The sequence below is a fragment of the Acanthochromis polyacanthus genome, chromosome 6, assembly GCF_021347895.1.
Source record: "Acanthochromis polyacanthus isolate Apoly-LR-REF ecotype Palm Island chromosome 6, KAUST_Apoly_ChrSc, whole genome shotgun sequence".
Classification (NCBI taxonomy): Eukaryota; Metazoa; Chordata; class Actinopteri; family Pomacentridae; genus Acanthochromis; species Acanthochromis polyacanthus.
Window position 1 is genome coordinate 33,288,117 of NC_067118.1, and position 21,042 is coordinate 33,309,158.

The 21,042-nt window shown below is 43.7% G+C and overlaps 1 protein-coding gene across 1 annotated transcript; it reads left to right on the top strand.

Annotated features, from left to right (window-relative positions):
• Window positions 1-448: 448 nt before the first annotated feature.
• On the top strand, window positions 449-21,042 carry prpf6 (PRP6 pre-mRNA processing factor 6 homolog (S. cerevisiae)). The gene is made up of 21 exons (XM_022192080.2): window positions 449-692; window positions 1,516-1,678; window positions 1,801-1,919; window positions 2,028-2,106; window positions 3,225-3,401; window positions 3,994-4,122; window positions 4,240-4,334; window positions 4,458-4,614; window positions 4,896-5,058; window positions 9,886-10,004; window positions 10,121-10,339; window positions 12,043-12,165; window positions 12,291-12,412; window positions 12,609-12,747; window positions 12,884-13,003; window positions 14,216-14,392; window positions 14,560-14,693; window positions 14,901-14,992; window positions 16,977-17,091; window positions 17,219-17,345; window positions 19,231-21,042. Exons 1-21 carry the CDS (start codon window positions 505-507, stop codon window positions 19,381-19,383), a joined length of 2,910 nt encoding a protein of 969 aa, XP_022047772.1. The 5' UTR covers window positions 449-504; the 3' UTR covers window positions 19,384-21,042.

The window sequence follows — 21,042 nt, forward strand, 5'->3', positions numbered from 1 at the left end:
AATTACTAGATTTTACACAAACATGCCCTAATTTTACTTCATGCAGCACATTAAGAACATATAATTAAAATAACATTAACCCTGCAAACATTAAATACTATTCGGAATCAATTTTATAAATGCTACAGGCATTTTCTGAATTTTATCAGTTGTATTAAATACATACAGTCTCTGATTAAATGTAGTATGTGGCGCCCTCCTGTGGCTTCTAATCGGAGACTAACTCCAGCATGAGACGTAATAAATGTACTAAATACAGATCTTCAGACACACAATCACACAGCAAGAGAGGGATTATAAATATGTAACATTCACACTGACATCTTTGAAACCAAACAGAAAACGTTTATAGAGCTGAACATGAAGAATATTCAGCCAGTCCTAAATGAGGCGCTGTTACAAACACTGCCGGATGTTTCTTGAGGCACCGAGTTGCTGTTTGCTGAGACCGGAAGCGCGACTGTTGTTTATCCGCCAGTGAGCCTCCTCGTCGTATTAGCAACGATGGCCAGCGCCGCGGCGAAACAAGCGCCTAAAATTGTCTCCAAGGCGTCTGCGGGAGGCGCCGGGGCTGCGGGGGCCGGTGGCGGACCCCCGATAATGCCCCTCGCCTCTCCGCTCATGGGGAAAAAGAAGAAGCCGTTCCTGGGGATGCCCGCTCCGCTCGGCTACGTCCCCGGTCTCGGCAGAGGGTGAGCTGCATTGACGCTACCTAGCTAGCTAGCGAGCCTAGCTCTTTAGCTCGCGAGCTAAGTTGTGTCGCGAGTTTAGCAAACTGTTATGCAAAGGCATCTGTTGTTGCGCTGATTTGATACCTTCGTACTTTTGTTAAGCAAGCTAAACTATAGAGTTGGAGTTACTCTGATTATTAAACTAAATGTGAGTTACTTTTTGATTCATTGCACTCAGTTATTGATGGGATGCTGAAGTCTGTTGACTATTGAGCTTTGACCTCAAATCTGTATCCAAAATTATAGCACCTAATTTCCAACAGTAACAGTACACTGACAAAATGTAAATGTGTTTATTACATACAGATGCGTGCCCACACAGTTGCTTTTATACGTATGACATACTCGTGGTACACTGCACATTAGTTTTACAGTGTTTCTACGAGTCATTAATTGTGACAAGTTCTTTCCTTTTATTTTTCGGCAATGATTTTATTATCTTTTGTTGTTACCGCACAGCCTTGTTAATGAATCACTTTGCATGTCTCTGCCCATACTGTATTGGCCAGTGACAAGCAGAAACTCGTGAATCTTTTGCTTTAATGGTGTCAATAGAGTTAAAAATATAAAACCTTTGCTGCTCACATGACTGATTTACATTCTTGACAAGTCATTATTGACTTGAGATCAGTCAGTGCGATACTATCAGAAATTATTCAAACAGTGTATGTGATTATAGATATGTCTGTGTTGTCCATATGCATTAAAGTAAACATTCAAGTGCATGTTGATTTGCAAAACTGTGTTGAATTCTGTAATAGCTAAAGGAATGTCTCCTCTCCAGTGCTACTGGTTTCACCACCCGATCTGATATTGGTCCTGCTCGTGATGCCAATGATCCAGTGGATGACAGACATGCACCCCCTGGAAAGAGAACAGTTGGGGACCAAATGAAAAAGAACCAGGATGATGATGATGAAGATCTGAACGACACCAACTATGATGAGGTGCCTATGATTAGATTGTCTCAAGCTGTGTATTGATTTTTCTCATTTCATCAACCATATGGAAACTCTTCCTATTTGATGAGCGCCATTCTAATGTTATTCTCTTATTTGTTTTCTTGCAGTTCAACGGCTACGCAGGAAGCCTGTTCTCCAGTGGGCCCTATGAGAAAGATGACGAAGAAGCCGATGCTATTTATGCAGCACTGGACAAGAGGATGGATGAAAGACGCAAAGAAAGAAGGTTAGAATAAAAACTAGTCTGCCTGCCTACATTATATTGTGATATAACTTGAATTTGACATGGCACTTGAGTGTTATTCATGTGCATTTGTTGTCTGTGAATCTTTAGGGAGCTGAGAGAAAAGGAAGAGATTGAAAAATACCGTATGGAGCGACCCAAAATCCAGCAGCAGTTCTCAGATCTGAAGGTAAGGAAATTGCACATGACATGCCAAACTGTTGCCTTTCTTTTTCAACTTTGATCACAATAAAATTTTAACAATTGCCATAACATTGTAAATTAATTTTGAAATGCAAAACTTTATTTCCAAATGTACTGATGTTTCTGTGTTGTTATAATCAATGATGCAATGTAGATATATGCTGACTTAATGGTGTATTGTATGCAAAAAAATTAGTGAACTATGCAAACTTGCCGTGGTTAGCATCTTATGTTTATAGCAATACTACTAAAAAGTATCGGTCGTGCAGCAGTCTGAATTGTTTTGTGCAGTCTGTAGTACTTAAGTAACTGGTCTGGATGTTATTACAACCCATCATGCAGTCTGTAATTGAAAAGTAACACGTAAAGTGCGAGTGTGGTATGGACAAAACACTGCTGGGACTGTGATTGTTTTGTGAGATGTTTACACATACCACATAAGGTGCCAAATTTTACATGAAGACACTCATGTAAAGTAACCCAAAGTATATGTTAGGGCTTCATGTGTGTTTTTCTACAGACCTAAAGTGATTGCGAATTGGACTGTCAGAGTTTTCATTGTGTGGATGACGTACAACTGACTGCTGTGAATATAAAACTGAATATACCTCCTGAGTAGACACAGATGGAATCCTGGAGCTGCTGCTTCTATTCATTTGCTGCACATTCTTTGATATCACACAGCATGATTGTGAAGAGTCTGTACATAGGTTGGGTTCAGTCTTTCATGATTTCTTGAGGCCATTTGCAATCTCTTGAAAGCAGGTTTGGGAATGCTGTTCCTGTGGTATTTTTTGCTGCTCTTATGACCCACTGGAGGGAGTTATGCTCCTTAGCATTGCTGTTTTTATACCACACTGTCTGGCTGTTTGTAAGCTCTTTGTGGGGATCTTGGGGGGAATGATGAAGTTTGTTACTCCGATCTTGATTATTTTGGTGGTCCTTAATGGCCACGACAGATGATTGCTGACGTGAGCTCCCACTGTTTATATTTTGCCTTCTTCGCACATAATTATGAGAAGAAACTTCAACAGCATTGCTGATATTCCAAGTTGACTCACATCTCTGCTTCATTCTTGTTTATTCTTGAAAATCTCCTCACAGAGAAAGTTGGCAGAGGTGTCAGAGGAGGAGTGGCTGAGCATCCCTGAAGTGGGAGATGCCAGGAACAAACGCCAGAGGAATCCCCGCTATGAGAAGCTCACCCCTGTCCCTGACAGCTTCTTCTCTAAACACCTGCAGACTGGAGAGAATCACACCACCGTTGACCCTTTGCAAGGAGTCAGTAAATTTTATAATACTCATAACTTATGTTGAACACATCGTCATAAAAGCACACATCTCTGAACATCATGGTGCAGTTTCAGTCTGCCCCAGCAGGAGTCACTGCAAAGAAGCAAATCAGTTTACTTCACCTTATGTATGCAGTGTGCCAGTGCTCACTTTTTTGTCAAGCAGCATGTAGTCTAAGTGGACATTCATTTTACAACTGAAAACAGAAATCTCCTCACACTGAAGGGTCCCTGTTGTTGAGAATACAGTGTTAAAAGGTGACATGGTTGTTCTGCTGTACAAATAATATGCACCACCATTTCTTTGAATTAAAAGCAAACATGACCTGTTGATTAAACAGTTGTTAATTTTGGCATCTGTGAATTACACTTTCAAATTTGACATTATCGCTATGATTTGACCCTACTTTTCTGTCTGCAACTGAAAACCACTGCTCAGTTTTAAAGGAATTTTCACACGTATGATTTACAGTAGTGAAAAAAGGGCTATGGTTTCATGAGCTGTTTAAACGTGCTGTAACAAAATCGTCACAGAGAAGACAACGCTCGTCTCTGTTATCATTGTTTGCTGTCTCTACTAGCTGGGAGGCCTGAACACACCTTACCCAGGAAGCATGACCCCTGGTCTGATGACACCAGGGACAGGAGAGCTGGATATGAGGAAAATTGGTCAGGCCAGGAACACACTCATGGATATGAGGCTCAGTCAGGTAAGCGATCATTCTGAGCCATTTTCACTTTCACCTGTTTCTGTCAGTCATGCTATGCTATCTTGACTTTCAGGATTTATTTATAATCTCTCCTGTGTTTGCCTGTTATCTGTTCAGGTGTCTGACTCTGTGAGCGGGCAGACAGTTGTGGATCCCAAGGGTTATCTGACAGATCTGAACTCCATGATCCCTACTCATGGAGGAGACATCAGGTAGAGAGACACTGACGGCATGAGATGTTCAAGAAGTGTGTGTGTGTGTGTGTGTGTGTGTGTCTGTGTGTCTGTGTGTCTGTGTGTCTGTGTCTGATGGTATATTTTTGGCTTTGTGTCCAGTGACATCAAGAAGGCTCGTCTGCTGCTTAAATCAGTGAGAGAGACCAATCCTCATCACCCGCCTGCTTGGATTGCCTCTGCAAGGCTGGAGGAGGTCACTGGCAAACTGCAGGTGGCCAGGAACCTGATCATGAAGGGCACAGAGATGTGTCCTAAGGTAAATGAACGGACAGTACACTAAATCTGATGGGGACCTAATGATGCGTGGCTGTCAGAAAGTTTGTTGGTTTGTTTGCTTGATTTAACCTATTATGTTTAATATTTTACTGGGTGCTGTATTATAACAAGCATTTCAGTTTGCATTGTTGGCAGGTCATTTTAATGACATTTATTACTACTGGACTACGTTGTAAATCGGGAAAACAGTCCTTTGCCTCCTGTTCTTATAGATGTATGTAAGGATTCCTCTGTTGAAAATAATTTCTCTCTGCCAACCAGAGTGAGGATGTGTGGCTTGAGGCAGCCAGGCTCCAACCTGGTGACACAGCTAAAGCTGTGGTAGCTCAGGCTGTTCGTCACCTGCCACAGTCGGTCCGCATTTACATCAGAGCTGCAGAGCTGGAGACGGATGTCAGAGCAAAGAAACGCGTCCTCAGGAAGGGTAAGGCTAGCACATCACCTCCTACAATAGATTTAAAATGATTGAAATTACACTTAGAATTATTATTAGGAATGTTATTTGACAAGCGGCGTATGTTTGTCTGTCTGTTAGCAACATTACTCAAAAACAGACTAATGGATTTAGATGAAATTTTCAGGGAAGCTCAGAAATGACACAAGGACCGAGTGATTAGATTTTGACAGTGATGTGGCTTATAGTTCTGCATCCACTGATTTGTTAAATATTTCTGTATCATTGCAAGATAGCAGTACAGCGTCACTTTATCTGACTAGAAATGAACAATGCAGCAGCTGCCTGCCAACGATCACATGATTGCGATCCTACTACAGATCAAGAAACCTATCGGGACTTATCCGTTGGAAGTGATGCAAAGAACAACTGATTAAATTGTGGAGCTGTTTCCGAGTCCTATCAATTCCCACCGCCCGCTGCATATTTAGATCATGCAATTTGGTATCGATACATAACGTACACTGCATAACACACGTCCGTGCTTGGCGCAAGGTAATTTTGTTTGTATATCCATCCATTCATTTTGTTCCACTTATCCGGGGCCGGGTCGCAGAGGCAGCAGGCGAAGCAGGTCGTTCCAGATGTCCCTCCCCCCAGCAACGCTTTCCAGCTCTTCCTGGGGGATCCCGAGGCGTTCCCAGGCCAGACGAGATATATAATCCCTCCAGCGAGTTCTGGGTCTACCCCGGGGTCTCCTCCCAGACGGACGTGCTCGGAAAACCTCCAAAGGAAGTCTCCCTGGAGGCATCCGAGTCAGATGGCCAAACCACCTCAACTGGCTCCTTTCGATGCGAAGAAGCAGCGACTCTACTCCGAGCTCCCTCTGGATGTCTGAGCTCCTCACCCTATCTCTAAGGGTGAGCCCAGCCACCCTACGGAGGAAGCTCATTTCGGTCGCTTGTATCCGTTGATCTTGTTCTTTCGGTCACTACCCAAAGCTCATGACCATAGGTGAGGGTTGGAACGTAGATGGACTGGTAAATCGAGAGCTTCACTTTACAGCTCAACTCCCTCTTCACCACGACGGTTCGGTACAACGCCCGCATTACTGCTGATGCCGCACCAATTGCCTGTCCATCTCTCGCTCCATTTTCCCATCACTCGTGAACAAGATCCCGAGATACTTAAACTCCTTCGCTTGGGGAATCAACTACCCCTACCCGGAGGGAGCAATCCACCGGTTTCCGGCAGAGAACCATGGCCTCGGAGTTGGAGGTGCTGATCCGCATCCCCGCCGCTTCACACTCGGCTGCAAACCGCTCCAGTGCGTGCTGGATGTCACGGTCTGAGGACGCCAACAAAGCCACATCTTCCGCAAAAAGCAGAGATGCGATCCTGAGGCTCCCAAACCGAAAACTCTCCCCACCACGACTGCGCCTTGAAATCCTGTCCATGAAAACCACAAACAGGATTGGAGACCAGGGGCAGCCCTGGCGGAATCCAACACCCACCGGAAACGTGTCTGACTTAGTGCCGAGTATGCGGACACAGCTCTAACTTTGGTCGTACAGGGACCGAACGGGTTGTAGCAACGAGCCCGGGACCCCATACTCCTGCTGTGCCCCCCACAAAGCCCCTCGGGGGACATGATCATATTCCTTCTCCAGATCCACAAAACACATGTAGACTGGCAGGTCATACTCCCATGACCCCCTCAGCAGCTCCGCAAGGGTAAAGAGCTGGTCCGCTGTTCCACGACCGGGACGGAATCCGCATTGCTCCTCCTGAATCCGAGGTTCGACTATCGGTCGGATCCTCCCTTCCAGCACCCTAGAGTAAACTTTCCTGGGGAGGCTGAGAAGTGTGATACCGCGGTAGTTGGCACACACTCTCCGGCCCCCCTTTTTAAAAATAGGGACCACCACCCCGGTCTGCCACGCCACAGGTACTGTACCCGATGCCCACGTGACATTGTATAGATGTGTCAACCAAGACAGTCCAAGGATGTCCAGAGCCTTCAGCATCTCAGGGTGAATCTCGTCCACACCTGGCGCCTTGCCACCGAGGAGCTTCTTAACTACCTCGGCGACTACCAGGCTCTGCCTCCTCCATAGAGGACGTGTTTACCGGGTTCAGGAGTTCCTCGAAGTGCTCTTTCCACCGCTCGATAATATCCCCAGTACGGGTCAACAGTTCTCCACCCCGACTGTACACAGCCTGAGCGAAGCCCTGCATCCCCTTCCTGAAGCGTCGAACGGTTGCCAGAACTTCCCCGAGGCCGACCGAAAGTCCTTCTCCATGGCCTCCCCGAACTCCTCCCACACCTGAGTTTTAGCTTCCACTACTGCCACAGCTGCCGCCCTTTTGGCCAGCCGGTACCTGTCAGCTGCTTCGGGAGACCCCCGAGCAAACCAGGCTCGAAAAGTCTCCTTTTTCAGCCTGACGGCCTCCCTCACCGCTGGCGTCCACCAGCGGGTCTTTGGATTGCCGCCGCGACAGGCACCAGTGACCTTCAGACCACAGCTCCTAGCAGCTGTTTCTGCAATGGAGGCTTTGAACATGGCCCACTCAGAATCCATGTCCCCAACCTCCCCCGGGATGCAGGAGAAACTCTTACAGAGGTGGGAGTTGAAAACCCTACGGACAGGGTCCTCCGCCAGACGTTCCCATTTCACCCGCACTACACGTTTGGGTTTACCAGGTCTGTCCGGCAGTCTTCCCCGCCATCGGCTCCAACTCACCACCAGGTGGTGATCAGTTGACAGCTCTGCACCTCTCTTCACCCGAATGTCCAAGACATACGGCCGCAGGTCTGACGATACGACTATAAAGTCGATCATCGACCTTTGGCCTAAGGTGCTCTGGTACCAAGTACACTTATGAGCAACCTTATGCTCGAACATGGTGTTTGTTATGGCCAATCCATGACTAGCACAGAAATCCAATAACAAAACACCACTCGGGTTCAGATTGGGCAGGCCGTTCCTCCCAATCACCCCCCTCCAGGTTTCTCCATCGTTGCCCACGTGAGCGTTGAAGTCTCCCAGGAGAACTATGGAATCCCCGGGCGGTACCCCTTCCAGGACACCACCCAGAGACTCCAAGAATGCCGAATACTCCGAACTGCTGTTCAGCGCGTACGCACAGACAACAGTCAGAGTTTTCTCCTCCGCAACACGAAGTCGCAGAGAGGCGACCCTCTCGTTCTCCGGGGAGAACCCCACCAAAGCGGCGCTCAGCCGGGGGCTTGTGAGTATCCCCACACCCGCCCGGCGCCTCTCACTTTGGGCAACTCCGGAGTAGGAGAGAGTCCAACCCCTCTCCAGGATTCTGGTTCCAGAACCCTTGTTGTGAGTGGAGGTGAGCCCAACTATATCTAGCCGGTATCGCTTCACCTCCCGCACCAGCTCAGGTTCGTTCCCCGCCAGCGAGGTGACGTTCCACGTCCCCAGAGCTAGTCTACGCCACCAGGGGGAGGCATGCCCAGGCGTCCACTCCTGCCGACTGCCCGGTGTACATAGCACCCGACCCCGACTTCCTGCCCTGTAGGTGGTGGGCCTACTGGGCGGTGGCCCCGTGTTACTTCTTCAGGCTGTGCCCGACCGAGCCCCACGGGACCCCAAGGCTCGGCCACCAGATGCTCTTTTACGAGCTCCCCCCAGGCCTGGCTCCAGGGGAAGGCCCCGGTTTCCCTAACCCGGGCGAGGTAGCGGCTTCACCTATTTCTGATATCATCGAGGTCTTCTGAATCGCTCTTAGTCTGGTCTCTCACCCAGGACCAATTTGCCTTGGGAGACCCTACCAGGGGCTTATGCCCCGGACAACATAGCTCCCAGGATCACCGAGACACTCAAACCCCTCTACCGCGATAAGGTGGCGATTCGACAGGGGGAACATTGTGGTATTGTTTGTATATTGAATGACAAATTCAATGGTGCTGTGACTTCTGCCACAGATTTTTTTTTCAGTATTTTAGCTGTCAGAAATAATACAACAACTGAGTGCTCTCTAAGTGCTCTTCTTGTTTATTTTTGTTATGTGTATAAATTATGTGTATTGTTAAAAGAAACGTTGCTGTTTTTATTAGCTGAGGTTCACACGCCTTTCTGGCATTGCAAAACATGAATGAATAAGAAATGATTTTCTTTCCAAAAGGAAAAGCCTAACTTCTGCATGGCTGAAATTCAAGACCAGTCTAAATCCGTTCTTCATCTCATAAAAGCAGCCACTCAGAACCATTCAGTCCATGCACACATTAGATTGCGAAAAAAGATTTCATCAAGGTTACATTTAGCAGCTGTAGTTCTGGCTTCTCGTAAAGGCCAGACACCCTATTTAACCACGGTGTCAATGCCCTAACACACACGCACACACACACACACACACACACACACACACACACACACACACACACACACACCAATATTTCCCAGCAGCATACCGCACTGACAGAGATGGATGTAGAGCTTCCTCTGAGGAAGAGCTCTCTCCGTCTCTACATGTCCAGCTATCTCTGCTCTACTTTTCTCTATTACATGTGCTACACTCTGTCTTCCCTCCCATTGCTATTAAACTTTACTGCTAATGCACTGCTAATCTGTTAGGTGTTTTTTTTTTTCATTGTGGTATGGTTTTTGGGGGGTTTTGTGTTCTTTGACTTTTATTGCTTTTCCTTTTCTGATTTTGTACGTGTTACAATGGCTGATCTGTTTATTAGCGTGTTTATATTGTCTGTGCTGAGCCTCTGTTTTGACTGTTGTGTATTTTGTTGCAACACCTGGTAATGTACGGTCTGTCACTGTGAATTAGGAATTGCCAGGGAAGTGACTTAGCAGTTGTTTTTTATCTATGTAGCCCTGGAAAATGTGTCCAAGTCAGTTCGACTGTGGAAGACAGCTGTTGAGTTGGAGGAACCAGAGGATGCCAGGATCATGCTTAGCAGAGCTGTGGAGTGTTGCCCTACAAGTGTGGAGGTACGGTGGGATTTCATATACTATTACTCAACATGAAATATTGAAAGTTCCACTGTACATCACAACATATGGACATTTAGACCTATCTTAATGTCACACTATTTTGTCCTCTTTAGTTGTGGCTGGCACTGGCTCGGTTAGAAACATACGAGAACGCCCGTCGTGTCTTGAACAAAGCTCGTGAAAATATTCCCACGGATCGTCACATCTGGATCACTGCTGCGAAGTTGGAGGAGGCCAATGGCAACACTCAGATGGTGGACAAGATCATTGACAGAGCCATTACTTCTCTACGTGCCAACGGTGTGGAGATCAACAGAGAACAGTGGATACAGGTGTGTTCCCGTGGCTTTGTGGTTTCTCTGATGCAGCAAAGCAGAGAGCAGGATTTCCTACCGTTTATGGCAGAGGGAAGCTTTTTGCGCTGAGTAAATAACTGCCTTCCCTGAGGTCATATGAAATGAATACAAATGCTGTCACTATGGGAAACGACAACAACAGTCCCTCAGGCTAGCAACCTACACATTGAAAATTAGTGAGATTAGGATCGTGCAATCAGCCTTATCTGCTCGGGTTTTTTTGTTTGCCTTTTGTTTTTTCCTGAATTAGCGCTATTTCGTAGGTACCATCCCTTCATCATGGGCTCCGCACTGCCCCAGTGATTAGATCAGAGAAATACAGACACACCCCAGCGTTTTTCCTCTTTATAGCAGAATGACAAAGACGTGCAGCCAGACCAGTCTCCAGTGTTGACATAATGCTGTGTACATGCAAATGCAACGAGGTGCACTTGTGTTCTGTTCTCGTCATGTTTGATGCCAGCAAATAACAATAACATAAGGGTGATGTGCTAGCTTGCACCGCGTAAATCTCTGCTAGAAGTTGTGTATCTTGCTAACTTTGCTGGGCAGTGCATCGCCTGGTCTGTTTGTCTCTTACTTGCTTGCTGTAACTAGTGGTTGGGTTTTGTGACTTACAAATGTGAGAGTGAAATACAGCTATATCCATGAATAATCCTGTAATTATAACATGCAAAATTGAATACCTGTGCCTTTAAACTTAAGTGTTGAAGGAGTATGGGCTGCGTCATTTGTTTGACGCCTTTGATAGCATGCCAACATACTTTGGCAAAGCAGCCCCTTGTTATTTCATCTGGATCCAACAGAATACAAGTCAGCACTGTGACTGATGTTTTATTCTCGGTTATTTTGCAATCCTAGGCTTTCACTGAAATAAATTTGCAGTTTGTTGTTTCTGTTGACTACCTGACTTTTTCTACCTCTGGCAAAGTTTGTGGTTATTGTGAAAGATTTATCTACGTCATTTGCCAGTAAACCATCACAAGTAAAATGATGGGATTTGACAGTTCTTAAAGAGAAATTACACCATTTTCTAGTTGTTATTCAGTGCTCAAAATCAAATAGTTTTTTGCTGGTATATGAAGATGTAGACTATTTTTCAAAAAAAAAAAACACTTCTTCTGTTGGTCTCAAACCCCTGAACTTGTCCTCCAGTATTCCCAAAAATTGTTTAGAGATTACAGTCATGGATTGTTATACTAACACCAGCGTTTACAAAAGTACTAGTTTAATTCAAAACGTAATGACCTTAAGCTGCTATTTACAATATAGAGTATAAAGGTATAAGCAGCATTCAAGGCAAGCTCCTGCAGCAGGAGTGTGATAACGATGCAAGACTCCCCAGGCACAGCTTATATCCGCACCCTCTCAAGTGTAGACGGGTAACACAGTTAAGTCTGTGCACCATCCCAAAACTCTTCAATTGCCATTGCAAGGTCGAAAGATTACAGAGAGACATAACAGTTAATCAAAGGATTCAGGGATTTCTTATATCATGTAGCAAAAGGCATGTTCCTGTGACATCATGTGTGTAAATATTTACATGTAAATGACTTTATTGTTCCATTGAAATTGCTGCCTTAAATTTAGTGTCTGCAATTCCTGCCCTAACTTTTCACAGTCTTCTTCTTCTTCACACCTAGTCTCTTTGCTCTTAAATGCTTCTTCTTGTCCTTCAGGATGCTGAAGAGTGTGACAAAGCAGGTAGTGTGGCTACTTGTCAGGCCGTGATACGAGCCGTCATAGGGATTGGCATTGAAGAGGAGGACCGCAAACACACCTGGATGGAGGACGCAGACAGTGTGAGTGTGGATAGATTCTTGACCTAGACCACATTCAGTTCTCTACACCTATAGTGATTCATTTACATATTAATTTACTGTCAGAGTTTATCTTAATGTGGTGATATTTATTTGTTTTGCTTCAGTGTGTTGCTCATGGAGCGCTGGAGTGTGCCAGGGCCATCTATGCCCACGCTCTGCAGGTCTTCCCCAGTAAAAAAAGCGTCTGGCTCAGAGCTGCCTACTTTGAGAAGAACCATGGCACCAGGTGACCAGCTTTGGTTTCTAAACATGCTGTACAGTAGAAGTCAAAGACTACACATGCACTGTATTACTGCACATCTTTATCTGTTGCTGTTTTAATTTATCACTATACTTAACGTTCTTGTTCGCTCCACTTATTTCCCCTGTACTTCATCTACTGCCACTGTGCTCCTCCTATACATTACTCTTCCACCTCTCAGAGAGTCTTTGGAGGCCCTGCTCCAGAGGGCTGTGGCTCACTGTCCCAAAGCAGAGGTCCTGTGGCTAATGGGTGCCAAGTCCAAATGGCTGGCTGAGGATGTGCCAGCAGCTAGAAGTATCCTCGCTCTGGCCTTCCAGGTATAGTGCAGTCATGCAAACAGTAGTATGTTAAATACTGTTGTGTTCTATGTGTAACTGTGTCTAACTCGCCTTTCCCCTGCTTCTTCCCCTCTTATCCAACTGCTGTCTGTCTTTTTTCTTTTTCGTTTCCTAGGCTAACCCGAACAGTGAAGAAATCTGGCTTGCTGCTGTCAAACTAGAGTCGGAGAATAATGAGTATGAAAGGGCGCGTCGACTGCTGGCTAAAGCTCGCAGCAGCGCTCCAACAGCTCGGGTGAGTGTGTGTAAGAGAGTGGGACATCAACAGAGATTTACCCATTACAAGATCTCATGAGGGCTACTGTGTACAAAAACAGTTTTCTGCTGAATAAAACTTTAAAATTGGTCTTTCTATCCAACGTGCAAAGTTACATACAAATTAACATCTGGTACATTAAAGCCTTTGCCAAATGGGTTCCCGCGATGTTGATCAAGCCCATCAAGCGGCTGGTTAAATCTGGATTTCACACTATGCTAGAGTAGTAAATCTGCTGTCTGTGATGACATTCCCATGTTGGCGCACAGTTAATGATGTGTTTTACATCAACAAGCAATGACCGGTGTACCAGGGCTGAAAAGGGAAGCAACAGAAACCAGAAGTATGGCAGAAAAAGCTAGGAAGCATCCAAGAAAATGTTTGATGCTCCAGAGAAAAAAAGGAAATTGAACTTTCTGGGGAACACAAAAAGTCTGCATTGCAGGTTTGATGCATCAGTGTTTCCCAGTGAAAACCTTCATCTAGCTGGTTTTTATTGGTGAATTATCTCTTTTCATTATAGCATAATAAAAACCCAAAATCTTTTTCTTTTCTTCCCCTATGGCAGAATGTTAGTGTACTGCAGCCAGACCACTATGTTCCACAGAATGGGTTGGCAAAGCGAGACTTGCACAGGCATAGATTGTCTTTGTATAGAAGCAGTTCTGTCCTTTTCTTCTCTAACTACCTGCCTGTGACCTTTTGTACCAACTTGTAGTGTTTTTGATTAGGTAATGTTAGCATTTATAGAGCTGTGGCCCGTGTTTCATGGGTGACTTAACTATCAGTTTTTATTCTTTTCCACTTTAAAGTGTTTAATAGTAGGTTAACTGTTCATTGTCCTTGAGGTAGTTTCTATAACCTTTCTGTCTTTCTCAGGTTCAGACTTGCAGGATTTCTACACCTCGAAACACTCTGTACTCATCCGGTTGACAGATGCTGTCAGCCATGCTGTTTAATTACCAGACTCTGAAATGCACCTTTTTGTTATCTGCATTTTATGCTGACAGATATGACCAAGAGAGCCTGCTTTAGTGATGGCTGTACTGATTGTCCTGTCAGATATTTTTGTGTGGTATTAATGAAGCAATTACACATTAGGCATTTAGGCTATGCCCTTAGAATTTGGTATTTGATATATTTCTTCCTATCCTTTCCTATCTCAAATGTGTTTCTTTTTAATCTAAACAGGTATTCATGAAGTCAGTAAAGCTGGAGTGGGTGCTGGGAAACATAGAAGCTGCCCAAGAATTGTGCACCGAGGCCCTGAAACACTACGAGGACTTCCCCAAGCTTTGGATGATGCGAGGCCAGATTGAGGAGCAGTGTGAAAATATGGACAAGGCCAGAGAAGCCTATAACCAAGGGGTAAGGTGGGGCAATGTTTGGGGCACAGGCTGGTTTAGCCACTGGATTAACTAGAAGTGCAAGGGACCTAAGGAAGTAGAGTTTTTATGGTCATATTTGTTTTTGGTGAGAATGATTGTCATCAATACCTTGAATAAGTGATGATAACATTTAATTTTTTACTGTAGTTGAAAAAGTGTCCCCACTCCGTGCCCCTGTGGTTGCTGCTGTCTCGCCTTGAAGAGAGAGTGGGACAGCTGACCAGAGCCAGAGCAATCCTGGAGAAGGCACGACTCAAAAACCCCCAGAGCCCTGAGCTATGGTGAGAAAATACTCGACAGAGAAAGTGTGGCATGCTACTTGAATGAAGTTTTAGCTTGGAAGATGTTACCTGTGCATATAGTATATTAAACATGTGGTAAATGTGCTTTTACTAAAGCACAGAAACCCAACTGAAATATATAAATTAAGCAGTTCGATATGTAATTGTGTGCCTGTAAATGTATCTGCTTGTGATCACGTTAACCAGGTTGGAATCAGTGAGACTGGAGTTCCGGGCTGGACTGAAGAACATCGCCAACACATTAATGGCCAAAGCCCTGCAGGAGTGCCCAAATTCAGGTGAACTTACAATGGTGCTTGAAAATTTGTGAAATCGTCTATGTTTCTGCACAAGCAACATCAGATTTTCACATAATTCTTCACATCGATAAAAAAATCCAGTTAAACAATTGAGACAAAAATACTACTTAGTCATTTATTTTGTGAGAAAATACTACGTATCTTTGAGTGGTACAAGTATAGGAACTTCTACTTTCAGTATTGGGTTTTACTGTAATATGGTCAACATTTGACTGAACCTTTCCAAATCACTGACATTACTATTTTACTTTGGTAGGACAGCTTGTGTGCTTGTTGCCATTCTTTTGCTGCATGACTCATTCACTCTTGAGATTTAGTTTATGTACAGATGTCCTGATATTTTACTTTGGAATTTGCTGTTTACTGGAAAGCAGCATCTTTCTCTTTGAGTGAACGATGATCATTAAGGTGTTTTGTTGTTGCTTTAGCCAGCACAGACAGCTGCTGCATTAGACATAGTGGTAGAAAATATTACCGTACTTTTATTGTTTTTCTGTGACTCTGCCAGTCTTTTCCTGCCTGATGCGTAAAATGCGCTATTGAACTATTCTGCGTTCCTCAACCAAAATTGAGAAAAGAAGAGGGAGAGAGAGAGAGGTCCGAGTCAGACACACCTAATGATCAGAGTGTAGGTGCAGGTAGGAAGATACTGAACCGGTGAGCTCGCCAATTACAATGACTAGCTCAGCAGCACGGCTGCAAAATTAAGTAAACATTAATCACAATCAATTTGAGCTTCTAACCACTGTATGAAAACAATCAACTGTGGTCTTTACATTTAAAAATGCACAAAGCCAGTAGCTTTCCCCTACATTTTATGAGAATTTTACAGGAATTTTATGGAAAATTACTGAGAATTTTGTGGAAATGTTCCTGGAATTCTGTGGAACTGTTCCTGCAATTTCCTGCAGGTTTGTGGAAAATTTCCTTGAAATTTTAAGATAAATTTTCACTAATTTTATGAAAAATACCAGGGAATTTTGTGGAAATTTTATGGAAAATTTCCCTGAAAATTTATGAAAATTCTGTGCATATTTTCCTTGAATTTTGTGGAATATTCCAGGAATTTTGTGGGAAAATATTTCTTCCACATTGTCTCAGTCTCTCCACACCTGATGTGTAAACAGTCAAAACCTTGTGATCCAATGACAAAACGATCTACATCTGATTGTGTTAAAAACACAGTGAAGAGAGAGGAGGAGGCTGGTTTGATGCGTCTGCTGATAAAATTGTTCAGGTGCGGGATGGGAGATCTCAACTGAGTCAGTTCAGAAAAAAAGTCGCCCCACATTCAGTCATGATGGTTAAAATTTAAACAGCGATCACAGGTTTGACTAAATAAACATGATCGACTGTGGTATTGACATGGAAAACTCTGGTAATAGGAAACAGCACAGTCAATAACAATCACTCCGTTTCAATTTGGGTAAATCTGTGTAAAACGCTCTTTTCACTATTTTCCAACAAATTTGTGGTCGTACATTTGTCAGAGCTGTTATGCTGCAGCATCAACTGTAGCCAGCAAGTGAGGCGTTTAGGGAACATTGGTAAAATTTAGTATTCACCCATATGCAGATGTTCTGTTTTTAGCCTGGTCCCAGTTTATGACTGACATCACTTTTACAAATATAAAACTTTTTTTCACTGAAATTCTATGAAACATACCATTTTTTCAAGCTATAACAAACGTAGTATTTACTTGAATGCAGACCTTCCAGCATTAAACTAGCTGCAGCCACATGTTGGAAAAATTAATCTTTTTCATCAATCTTGAACATTTCCTCCATCATTTATATGTTTTAATTTTTTTCTCAAACAAAATTAAGTGTTTATTTTGATGTGATTAAAAGCTTTTGTTGTGCCGACAGTAGTGCTGTTGTCCGGATTGCAGATTAGACTTTAATGCACAAAAGTATGTGTTGTTGAGGTTACTTGTTTTAGAGACTCTTTTCTGTCTACAAAGGCATCCTGTGGGCTGAGGCAGTGTTCTTGGAGGCCAGGCCCCAGAGGAAGACCAAGAGTGTGGATGCTTTGAAGAAGTGTGAACATGATCCCCATGTTTTGCTCGCTGTAGCCAAGTAAGACTGCATCTTTTCAATGTTTCACTCTCCCTCTTTGTAAGGAGCTCTACTCCTACTAACAGTCAGTATTACAAAAAATGGTATTCACTGACTGTTTTTAAATGTCATCCACTACATATCTCAGGTTGTTCTGGAGTGAGCGGAAGATCACCAAAGCCAGAGAGTGGTTCCTTCGAACAGTAAAGATTGAGCCAGACCTGGGAGATGCTTGGGCTCTTTTCTACAAGTTTGAGCTGCAGCACGGCACAGAAGTAAGGCTCTAATGTCTGGACTTGTGTAGCATAATCAGTGATCACATCTGCTTGGCAGCTAAATGCATTATCAAACTATCCATAATGTGAATTTAACACAATTAGCAAATGCATTCTGTAATCAGATGCCTGTTCTCTTAATGTGGCTTTGGTTTTTCTGAATTGTACGTGTCTGCAGTGACTTCACTGAACAGCTAATGCTTTATAATCTTCCCCTGAAATCATTTTCTATGATTCAGTGCTGCTCTGAACAAAAGTGACACCATTAAGGAGGACGTACAGAACATAAACCTCAGGCAACAAGTTTTCTATGGAGGCTGTTCTCCAGGCATCAATTGTGGATGTTTTCTTTCCAAGTACCGGCATTATATGATGGAAGAGCCTAACAGATTTACTGAGAAGTCAACAATGTTTGCTGCTAGTTATATTAAATGAAATAAATGTATCAGCAAGAATTTGCAGCCATTGTAGACTGAAGCAGAAACATATTATTCAAGGTTACCATTTTCTTAGATGTCACATTTCAAGGGCATTAAAATCGTTAAAATCAATTCAATGTATATGCCTGAAAACTGAATAGCATTTCCAAAAAAAAATGCGCTTCTGCATCCAGACTGTTCCTTAATACTATCTAGGTGATCAGAAACTTGCTGTAAAGCTCCGTGAGGGCACGGTCTGAAATGCAGTGTTGAAAGCATTGGGTTCACCATTGCTCTGCAAGCTCCAAAATGCTGTAAAAACCTGTATTATCTTCATTTATGTCAAAAAATGTATTGCAGATTAGCTGTAATACCTGGTTGTTTTCTTACTGGTTATTTTTGTAACAACTGGCATAAGCAGTCACTCGGATTATGTGCAGTTCTGTGTCGGCACGTAGAGGGTGTGTAGGGGTTTAGCAAGCAACGGGCACCATGACAAAGACTTCTGTGACACGTAATGGCCTCGACCAGCTAGGATTGGCAAAGGGAGTGTTGAAACATCTAGCACAATTACCTCTGTAAGCCATATCATGCATCTGTTGACTTAAACAGCAATATTAGTACATGACAAATATCTAGTGATATCAGTTTGCCTTATCAGTAGTTGATTATTGATTAAGAACTAGAGCTGGACCCGAATATTCGTTCGCTACGGCACTATCCGGATATTAATTTGGTATCCGAATATTCACACACACACACACACACACACACACACCCCCACCTTCTGCCCACAGTGGCTCATCTCGTCCTGTGATCACATAAACATACACATATGTCTATGACATATACACATATGTTGATGTGATCACCCCGACCTCCCCTCAGACGAAAATATTCGGAGCTCGTCTCTTCTCTGCGCCTTCGGCCCATTTCGGCTCATCCCGCCGTGTTCTTCGGCTCATTTCGGCTCCTCCATTCGTGTTTGTAAACATCACCCGAATGGCCGTGTGGCTGCCGACTCTGAAGTCACGCTTCACTTCGTTGCATAAACACAAGACAAGATGCTGAAGACCGGTGTTTGGGAATTCTTCAGTTTAACTAAAGACTAAACGAGGGGAAAATGTGGACCCGGGAGACCAGACGAACGGTTCCGACTATTCGGGCCGTCTCCGCTGCCGCTGCTGCGCCACCGCACGTACCACACGAACGGATCCGAATATTTGGAGAGAAAAAAATTCGGAAAAAAAATTAAAATAACTCGCATGCTGCCACAAATTGTGCTCTTGATTTCTGACCCCTGTGTGATAGTGGATGTAAACAAAGGCTTAGGTGTGTGGTGATGCTGAGTAGTTTAAAATGCTGCCCTCATCCTGATCTTTGGCTTGTAGTCACTCATAAAATCAGTTTGTTTAGTGCAGGTATTGCATTGTGGATTTCTAACCTTTCTGCTCTGCTTCCATCAGGAACAGCAGGAAGAGGTGCGAAAGCGCTGCGAGAACGCAGAGCCTCGCCATGGAGAGCTGTGGTGTGCCGAGTCCAAACACGTCTTGAACTGGCAGAAGAAAACAGGAGAGATCTTAGCACAGGTAGCCAGCAGGATTAAAAACACATTCTGAGACTGAGGAGATTTGGACTGAAAACACCTGGAGGACTCTGGCAGTCACCAGTCTAGCAGGGAACAGCCTCGGACACGCTTTTTCTCCACCAGGACTTCCTCATAATTTGGCAAATACTGTGTACTCACACCACCTCTTACTACTTTCATGTTTTGATATTTTGCAAATTTAATTAATTTCCCAACAGAAAATGGTGATTTAATGTCAAAGTGAAAACATATCTGAGCATATTTTAAAGTTGGTGCTCAGAAAACTCAGAATGACTCGCCGTCCACTTATGCAGTAACAACACATTTGACAGCTATTATACCAGTCAGCCTCCAGTATCGTGCTGCCATCACCGTGCATTGTGCCGGAGATAAGCTGTTTCTGGAAATGTGTCTTGTTTACCTTGTTGCTCAAGTATCTAGTTTAGTACGATCATTTCCCGCTTTGTTTTAGCCTCCTACTTAACCTCTGGCAGACATTGCATTGTTTCCTTTTGCAACTCAGCCGTAAAACCACACCTGGTAGAATTACCTAAGCAGATGTTGTGTGCACAGTCCTGCTCTGAATCATTAAAGAAAAGAAAAGACATCTATTCTAGTGAAAGGCTGGCTGAATTAATGAACTTGCATCAACTTTCTAGCATATCTGTGAAGACAGACTGTTAATTACATCATGAGTATTTCACAGACTGTATCTTTCTTTACTTGGGATATTTACACAGCATCCCCCATCTTCACCTTGAAACTCTGTAGTACTTCCAGTGTTAAGCTATGTACCAGACCACTGAATGCTTGAGGAGTCTAGGACTTATTCAGCATATTGTAAGGTTTCGTGTGCAGTTGCGCAAATTTATTTAGAAGGTTCCTTTGAGTGCTGAAGTTCGCATTCAGATGTATTTAACTTAAAGTCACTGTCTATGTTAATGATCTGTTTGTCGTACACAATTGGACAGAATCCCTCGTAGAAGATAAACATGACAGCTGCTCATATAGACGCTGTGATAACATGGTTGTGAATGGAAATAAAATGTTAAGAAGGGCAAGATTATGCAACTGTTGTTTCCAGTCTGGCTGATGTGTTGATTCAGGCTGTCAGTGGTGGGGTGTAGCAGTACTCAGTGCTGAATTATGTATTAATTGTAACATATTGCACTGCACTGGTCATGATTAGGAGCTTAGTCATACAAGTGATTTCCAGAAAACGAATGAAGTCAATCCTGATGACTGCAAGATGTGTTTAAATGTGTGCAGCTGAATCACAATTTCTGTTGTTTTCACTTTGACATGATCGTTTTCTGCTCATCAGTGTCAACATTCTAATTTCAGTCATTTTAGCTGCTGAGTTTGTTGAAGATAAAGGAAATAAAGTGAATACATTGGCATTTTAAGAGAGGAATATGCAAAACTCAAGTTTGTTCCACCTTTAGGCATCAAGTGATTGGTTGTTTTTGTTAGTGGAATTTTATTTTTTGTGTCCTGTCCCCATGGATGTGTTGGAAGTCCAGATTTGGCAATGTCGGTTCAACAAGATGTGACAGTGTATATAAACTCTTTGTCAGGTGATATTACGTGATTTCTCATGTGATAGTGTTGGGTTTGCCTTTTTTACTAGCTTGCTTGAGATGTGTTTAAAATACTTTGCAGGCATCCAATAAACAAGTAATAAAATGCA